Below are 9,510 nucleotides of genomic sequence, written 5' to 3'. Positions count from 1 at the left end.
CAAAGATGGGGGGGGGGGGAAAAGTTGCACTGGGGGGACACCGGAGGGGTGTCTGAATTTGATCGGACCTAACCACTGCAAGTCTTTTTCATTAGGTTTTGCAGCAATAGATAACTGCAAAACTTAATTTGAAGAGCCAGCATTTGTTAGCCAGGGAAGTGGACAGATACTTCCCAGGTGTTGATTTTTCCAAGACAGTTCATGGAAGGTATGGTCTGGAAAAAACAATATATATATATATATATATATATAGATAGATATATATACCACTGTAGTGGTCTATCAGAATATCCAACATTACAAGAGGGGGCACTTTAGGAGCCAGGGTGGATGGGTTTAACACTTCCCATCAACCCTGACTGTCTAAGAGTTTAGGGAAGTAAGTATACCATGTGAGGCAACACTAGCCACCAAGTGGGTTCTGAAAAATGAATGGGGGAACAGTAAACAGATAAGGAAATAACAAGGCACTTGCACATTAAAGACAGTGAGTAGACTGGAAATGGCAACTGGAGGGAGGTGATATCCCAAGGGAGATGAAACCTCCATATGATGGAGATAATGAGAGATGAAAATGTTGTGAATATTCCACATTCCAAATTGGAAGGACTGTCAAAAATGTGAGGCAAGAATGTGAATCAAGTGGCAGATTTGATGCGATGAGAAGTGATATAGCCTACAAGCATCTTCAATCAGGGAGAAATAGACAATCCAAATGAGCTGACAAGCAGTTAGGAAATAAAATCATGGAAAATCTGTGAAACAAAGTATGGGAGGCATCATTGCACAAAGACCAGATCTGCAATGAACACAAGCAAAAAGTAGAAGGAAATAGGTTTTACAGGAAAGATGGTACAAGGAGGAAGTAACCAAGGGTTTAGATGTGGCCTTCATGTGTAAAGAAACCCATCAATGTTCCAACCAGGCAAGGGAACTGGATGAGGAGGAATAATAAATTACAAAGAACATGAAAAAATTGATAAAACAGGGGACTCTCAAACAGAACCATAGTGAAAAAAGTGAAAGGCACTCAAAAAGGCCATCTAATAGTTTGCAATGGTAGATACCAACAAACCTTGGCAGAACAACCAGGTAGAGAAGGCCAAAAGGTAGATAACAGTAGGATGCCCTGGTGATATAGAGTGGCAGATGGACCAGTGACCAAAACATGCCACTTTCATTGATACTCAATGGGGAACCAATCCAATGAAATACCTAAAGATGGAGTGATCACTCCATAGGAAGAATCTTGTCTGGTCGAGAAAGTCAATCTGCCACCATATTCAAAGTTCCTGGGACATGAAAGGCTGTCAGATGGACTTGATGTGAGTGGGCCGAAAACATAAAGTCAAAAGTGGAAGCAAATGTCCCTAGAGTGAGTACTACCCTGATGATTTATATGAGAAATGATCGTAGAATTATTGGAGGGGATCATAACCAGGAGATCAAACTCCAGAGGCTAGGGCAGCAGTGAGATGATGACCATAATGTTGGCACAATCCAGCCACCAAGACAGATTCTTAAGAAAGTATGAAGAGAGAGAACATAGGATTGTGAGAGATATTCAATTGGTTGTTCATAGTCAATTGAAGAAGTATCATGTGAGCCCAGCCTAGAGGGACAAGATGTTCTAGAGATGTGTGAGACCGCAAAAGATATAGAACCTCTCATGGAGGAAGAATAGATGAGACAAGAGCCAAGGTGACTAGACATTTCATGTTCTGCCAACAAATGGGGGAAGGCTGAGCCTGACTGAGTCAAGAATTAAAAAAGACTCCAAGGTGGACCAAGTGGTAAGACTGGAAAACTTGACTAGCCAACCCAGACAAGCAGAGGTGGGGGGCAGCAAGAAGCAATAGAAGGACAAGAAACAGGAACAGAGAGAGAGTGCAGTAGAGGGTTCACAAGATCAAGGAATGGTGAGAGCAAACTCACAAATGTATGAGAAATGAGAAACCAAAAAGGAAAGGAAGAACAGGTGTTGGACAGACACGAGGCATTAGGAACTCCCAAGGACTTCAGGGCAAAGAAAAGGAGCCAGATGAAGGTCATAGTGGTAAGAATGGATAATACAAATAGCAGATAGAATAACTTTTTGTCTCAAAAGATCCCCGGAAACTATCATTATCACTGTGTAGGGATTAAGAGGGTAGGTAATGAAGAAGATGTGTAAGAAAATGGCAAAGACAGGAAAATTGAACACTAAAGAGTGTTACTGGAGACAGAAGGTAGAAATAACTCCAGGGACTGACAATCCAAGAATGGAAAAAGGAAATGGCCATAAGCCATAATGAAGAAATCCTGGAGTTGAGTAGGATGAGGCAACTGAGAGTAGAAATGAAGCTGATCCAGGAACATACCAATGTGGACTTGTGTGCCTGGAGAAGGAGGAAGAACTAAATAATCCTCAGCATGAGAGTCATGTAGTAAGGAATGGAAAGAATCAAAACACATAGGAGAATGGGAAAGTACAGAACAAAACTGAGTAATGAAATCAACAAAGAGATTTAGAGGAAGAACACTGTCCTCAACAGGTGTCTTAGGTGGGAGATAGCTAGTGGCATGTACAAAATCTCAAAGGCAAATGTATGAGGAATAACTACTGTGTGCAGATAAGTAAGCATATTGTTTTGGAATTTTCCTTTCATCCTGTCTAATTAACAGCCTATTTGCTGGACCCAAACTACATAGGATACAGACTAGGATGAAAATGTGAAGCCATTTACAAGGTCAAGAAATCACATGACCATATTTCCAGTGTGGATTCAGTGATTGTTTTATGTGGTTTGACTGAATACAGATTTGGATACAAATCAAGAAGCAAGGAAGTCTTATGGAAGTCAATCAGAATCAATGAGTCTTTAACGTGCGAGTGTTAAGCTTTAATTCTACCACAGCTGTTTGCAAGCGTAACTGGAAAGTATTCACTGATGTAAAAAAAAAATACACCTTATAAAAGACCAAACACTAAATCAGTTACTGTACAAATATAATCACCACCTCTTACAAGATAGAAAGAGAAAAGAAAGTGCACAAATTGAAAGCAAAATCTGAGATGCAACTGTAAGCACTATCAGGACTGAAGCTAGTGAAAATTAAGAAGAAAAATTAATGATGATGAAATATCAAGTGAGGATGAAGTCAATGAAGATAGTGACTCAGTGTAGTACGATAGAGATATAGAAAGTAGCAATTTCATGACTTGTGGATAGTGTCATTGTTGGTAGTTTAATCATTTACGGGTTTTTTTAAGACACATTAAAAATGTAGTAAAAAAAGCACTCTTGGAGAAAAAGGAAACTTATGTTATCAGGATTCTCCATAGGGTTTCAAAACTGAGTAAAATACCTTATGCTGTCAAATTCTGAGGGTGAACACTTAAATTATTAGCAAAAAAATAAGTGATGACCATGACACTACTGTAACAACTACTCCCTAGTCTTTAATTTGTTCAATGTATACACATTTATGTGTGTTGATGTTTGTGACTTTGTGATGAAGGGTTAAAAACAAAGAAATTGTTGTCTGTGACACTGTCATGTACACTGACAAATATTCACTTCGAAACTTGTAAAAGCCATCAAGTTTCACCACTTTAAGTCAAGTGTGTGTAATCATTATGTAATAATTACAATTACAAATCCTAGTAAGCAACTTTTAGTCCAATAGTCAAGCTGACCACCATTTATTGTTTGTCTTCAAAGGTGCAACAAGAAACAGTCCATGGCCAATTACTGACCATCTTACAAACAAGCTGCATGATAAGCCAATTAAAGTTGTATTTCTTTTTATTTTAAACTGCATAGGTATGAAGACTAGATTAGTCAGATATTACTAGTTAATGGGTCACTTGCTTGATGGCTCTGCAATAGCACTCTTTCATTCCATTTTTAGTTGCCTAACTGAGGTATCTATACAAACAGGAAATTATGTGACATCCATGAGCTCAGCTATTGTTTATGTATCAAACCAATTCATAATGTGCACTACTTACATGTGCTTAAAACCTGCCTCAAACAATGTATGTTTTATATCAGCAATTACTTCAATTCAGTAACAGTATTAGAACATCAAAATTAATGCTTTTTTTTGTTTTACTTTTTCATGCTCATGAACTAAAATTTCCACATGTGAATGTATCCATATAACACAGTTTTTGTGCCTGAACATGGAAACATGTGCATAAAATACATAAGAGTTATGGTTATTGAGAAAACCCCAATTATGTCCAAGTATTATAATTTTACATAAAGAAGTTACTAACATTGTCTAACATTAACATTATTTATTACTGGTAATAATTTTATTTAAGTATTAACTTGTTCAATATTTGACAAATCCAAATTTCAGAACAACATCTTTTAAAAGTGCAAAAAATTTCCCATTAAACGATACTACAAAAATTAACATCTCTGTATGTATTAAATTATGGGTATAAATGAGTCTACAAGAGCATGCATTCTTTGTCTAGTTATTATGTATGAACAGTTCACAATCTGGAAATGTATGGAAAAAAACATGAATAAGCTACACAAAACACATTTCTCCTAATCACAATAAACGTGACTCTCTTAAAAAAATTTAATTAACAAACAATATTCAAGTTAATTTGCAACATTAGGTATTGTTTTGCAAGTCATTAGAAGCACTGTGTCATCTGCCTTTTATGGAATTAAATCATATTAAGTAATTCTGTTCAAGAACAACTACACAATATATATTGTCACACATTTTAAATAATTTCTTGCCTTTCTCAGACAAATCCATGTTGATAGCTTGATATGTACAAGATTTTTTATATATACTTACAATAAAAGGCCAGTTTATTGGGAATGCTGTTATTATCGAAGAACACTCAATGAAAATGTACCCAACACAAACAAGAATGGAAAATACACAGGTGAAGATGTGAAGACGTAAACGCTCAGCCAATGGCAGCTGAAGGATACTGTAGTTTTTGGCCCCTGAACCAGTTAAACAACTGAGACTGATGATACTGCATATCTGCAAACAAGATTCATATTAGAAAATAAGAATTGCAAAAATATCTTGCACATCTCTGGTTAAAATATCTAATGCTAAAGATAAAATAATGAAGGATCATTCCATCAGATTTTGTGACTGAATACGAGGTCCATTCTCCAATCAAAATGCTGATAATTTTCGTATAATGAGTTGCAGTTATTCTACAACTGCTTTAGCCAGTTGTGATTCTACTGTGTTAACCTATAGGAACATCTATTGAATTAATACTGTTTGTATTTTTCAGTGTTTCTAATTTTTAGAGAGCTTTTTAAACTTAGAAATGATTTCAAACTTGCAACAGCTACTATATGAATGATAAACTTGTCCATGAATAAGCCTATGGATCCCAGCTACAATTGTGAGTGGTTAGTTTTTTAGGTACAAGGTACTATCACTTTGTTGTTCACAAATCTTTACAAATAGATATGTAGTTTTTATACTGGAAAATTTTTTAATTAAAACAAAAGATACTTTCAGCCCAATTGTAACATAGACTTTTCATAATAAATGGTTAGATTCATAAACTAAACTAATGAAACCTTTAAGATCTGACTACTCATTAACTGAAACAAACTAATGTGAGGCAAAGTACATGTATACTCGTCATTCTTTTAGGTAAACAATGAACTTATCGAATACTTTTATGTACAAAATAGTAAGTTCTATAACATTTGGTTCTTCAAGGCCATCTCTTTGCACACTCACCTTCAGAAAAGTAGAAATTTAAACTTACCCTTCATTTTTCAGTCAATCATCAATTCCTTCTCATAAAATCTTGTAAAGTCTCAACCCCCTTTAATGCCAGAAGCAACTCATTCTTTAAACTAATCACTCCATTAGAAAAATAACACTATCTTAACTGGAGCCTAGCCTGTTTTTTTTGTAAATCTTAAGCTTTTGTCTTTCTATCCTACAGCAACATGTTGGAAGGACTTCTGACTTGATTTTAAATTTCAATGCCACACATGTCACTAACAGTCTAAGTTCAAAATAACATATACAAATATTAAAAAGGAAGGAAAAAATTTAATGTAGAGAAAGACTGATGGTTAAGTCAAGGAATTGTCTGGTTGGATTTTGAGCCCTACTAACTTGTACAGTGTGACCTCAGAGCAATAATTTTAGCTTAAGGCCCTAAGCAGAACATTTTTTTGGAAGACCCATCACACAACAATATAATCACAAAGAATGACAAAACTTAAAGACTAAACAAACAGAGCCAAAAACACAAAACAAATATTGTTAACTGCTGTAATTAGTAATGGCAGATTTGATCCAACACCTTATGTTAATATATTTCAATTGTTCTTGCTTTACACTAAGTAACTGTAAAATTTGTAAGATTCACAATTATTTTCATTAAACATACCTTGATCTAAATCAAAGAACATCTCTTCCACTTCTTGAAAAAAGCCTAAGTATTTGGGCAGGGTGAAAGTATAAAGGAGAATTTATTTGGAATATTTTAGGATAAACAGGTAAACTGGTTGTATCAAAAGAGGTTTAAGTTTAGGAGAAAGATGCTTGTATATGATCAAATTCTTAAGCAAGCTTGAAAATTAAGCATACGAGACAGCATCAAATTACTTCATTGGACCATGCTTAAAACAAGATAAACCCTATTGCCCTGGATACCATTTACTGCGCATGACACAAGGTTTTAGTCAAAATGTTATTAAACCACTTTATATACATATATGTTATATTAATTAGAATAGCATAAAATCTTAGCTAATAATCCATAGTATAATAGTATATAAGTTTTAAGTTCTTAATTCTACAAGGCAATATCTAAAAAAATCCTGAATTTCCACTATTGTGACCCACGTGACACATTTTAATTTAACATGTCATGATCCCTATTTTATCCACCAACCCTTCAAAAAGTAAGAAATTAAACGTAAAATACTCTCTATAAAATCATTATTGCTATTAGGGTTCATGATGAAGAACCACCAGAAATGGAAAAAGTGAAAAGGCCCAGCCCCCAAAGGATGCAAACCTATTATGTAGTCTCTCAGATCACTGGTTGCCCCAAGAAATGAGCCACAAGTACCAACAGTGAACCACAGGAAGACAAGAGGTTGGAACATGAAAGGAGAGGAAGGAGGAGGACAAGACACAGGAATAGGTTCAGGATAGAGTTGAGACAAATGGAAGGCCAATGAGAGAAGGAAGGTATGCAACCAGGCTGACTCAACTCTGGTTATCAAATAGTTGGGAATATCCCCCTAAAACCTTCTAGTTCAGAAAAGGGGCCATGTGCAAATCATGCAGTAAGGAGGGAGGCAAATGTACCCACAACAGAAGGCTGTCCCGACCCCAAAAAGGTTCCAATAACAGAGGAGCTATGTTAGCAAAGAAAAGGTGGATGACGAGAAGCATGCCATCGTGAAAAACAGGAAAACTAAGGCTGGGAAAAAGTAACCAAAGTATTGGAGCCCAAACCCCCAAAGGGTTAAGCAAGTAGAAATGTTGCAAATCTAAGAACAATGATATGCCAAAACATGGTCTACCAGAGTATGTGGGGGTCACAACATACTAATCCCCAAATGTAACTGGTCCCTAAAATGACTTGCATAGACCCCAATATCTAATGAGGAAGTTGAAGCAATAGATACTAGTCCATCAGCACAACCCTTAGAAAGGCAGATGAGAAACCAAAGGGTAAAATAAAACATATCTCAATTATTAAGTTGACAAACGGAAAAGGAGGTCTGGGCCCCTCACCTGAAATGAAACACAGGAAGAGTTTGGTTTGTTATGAATTTTGAGCAAAGCTACATGAGGGCTATCTGCACTAGCCATCCCTAAGTTAGCAGTGTAAGACTAGATGGAAAGCAGCTAGTCATCACCACCCACTGCCAACTCTTAGGCTACTCTCTCATGAACAAATAGTGGGATTGACCATCACATTATAACACCACCCACAGCTGAAAGGTTGAGCATGTTTGTTGTGATGGGACTTCGAATCCACAGCCTGCAGATTGAGAGTGGAGTGCCCTAACCACCTGGCCCACTGGAAGAGGGAACAGGCTGTCAAAATACACATCCTCATGTTCAGGCATACCCTCACACGGTAATAAAAGACAATCATCTGGCAACTAGAATGACAATATAAAGGTAGTCAACTCCCTTCCAACAGAGCTGTTACTTCCTCAGCAGGAAAAGCAGGCCCTGGTGCTATTTGAAACTGTAAATGCAAGTGAAAAAAAAATAAAAATACATGTTTAGAAGAACACTCAAAACATGAGCAAAAAGATTAATATGAACTAGTAAATGAAAAACGAAGACATGCAATTAATCTACTCAAGTTAAAAAAAATCAGTTTGAAAGCATGAGCAAAAACACGTAATATCAGTAGGACAGCCAACTGAGGGGTGATTATGGGCTGCACTGAAGAGAGTGAGGAAAGGAGTTGTGTTGCACTATTATTGGTGGAGGTTTGCTGCATGATCATTTGCATGATAGCATGCATATATCTGACACGAGGGTAGGTGGGAGTATTAAGGCTAGTGACGACAAACATTTTTGCATATAGAGAGCAGTACAAGTCAAGAAAAGCTATTTTTGAGAAAAGGTAAGATATCATATCAGAATTTAACATCAGCTTAGTCTCTTCTATAATAATAATATTATAAGTATTTGAAATAAATTGCTAAAATTAGAAAGCTCTGGTGACAATTAACACATTAAATGTCAGTAGTATTCCTAAGTCTTGGTTATCTGATGATTAAAAAGATGCTATTAAAAGATTAATAAAAGAACCTATTAAAAGATTACTAGGTTCCTCATAGGGACTGTGTAAACAAAGAAGAATGAGTAGTTTTAGTAAACGGCAAGTTGGCTAAAAGCTTATAAGAAGTGATATCCCTGAATTTATCAAAATTATTAAGCATGTTTGTATGGAGGTTCTTGGAAAAAAATGTGGAAATATAAAAGATACTTTTGGTATTGATGCTTCATTTTTTTTTTCATATTTAACTATAGGACAAGGGGACACAATTAAAAATTTTGGCAGACTACAAGTTATCTTCTGCTTATACAGTTACACTCCTCTAACAAAGTAGCTGGCTTTTGGAATAGGTTGCATTCAGATGTTGTGGATGCAGTAAATTGAAGGGAGTTTAAGGGAAGGCTCACTAAATATTTAAATGATCAGAGTGGATTTCATTTGGTGTTTTTTTTTAAGTGGATGAGACAACCTCAATAGACCTTGCAGTCCCTTTAATATTAAGACTGTTTACTGGAAAATGCATGTAGAAGCTTATTATAATGATGAAGACAAATTATAGAATAATTATTTAAGTATGATTATCATTTGTACATGGTTTTGAGCAGTTTCTTTATGATATGGATAGGGCTTTTTTTGCTAAGCATATAAAAGATCTTATAAATAAATAAATATATATATATATATATATATATATATATATATACACACATACATATATGTGTGTGTTAGTTCTTTTTTAGTTTTTTTAA

The 9,510-nt window shown here is 35.6% G+C and overlaps 1 protein-coding gene across 4 annotated transcripts in view; it reads right to left on the bottom strand.

The window, feature by feature from the left end:
* Positions 1 to 9,510, bottom strand: part of LOC106461601 — a 37,769-nt gene that overhangs the window by 24,140 nt on the left and 4,119 nt on the right. For all 4 annotated transcript variants that reach the window (XM_022388611.1, XM_022388612.1, XM_022388614.1 and 1 more), the window contains exon 2: positions 4,810 to 5,004. In XM_022388611.1, coding sequence (XP_022244319.1) covers positions 4,810 to 5,004 — 195 coding nt within the window. The remainder of the gene's footprint in view (positions 1 to 4,809; positions 5,005 to 9,510) is intronic.

The sequence above is a fragment of the Limulus polyphemus genome, unplaced genomic scaffold, assembly GCF_000517525.1.
Source record: "Limulus polyphemus unplaced genomic scaffold, Limulus_polyphemus-2.1.2 Scaffold996, whole genome shotgun sequence".
Classification (NCBI taxonomy): Eukaryota; Metazoa; Arthropoda; class Merostomata; order Xiphosura; family Limulidae; genus Limulus; species Limulus polyphemus.
Note: the sequence above shows the minus strand (reverse complement) of the source record. Positions and strands in the feature narration are given on the sequence as shown.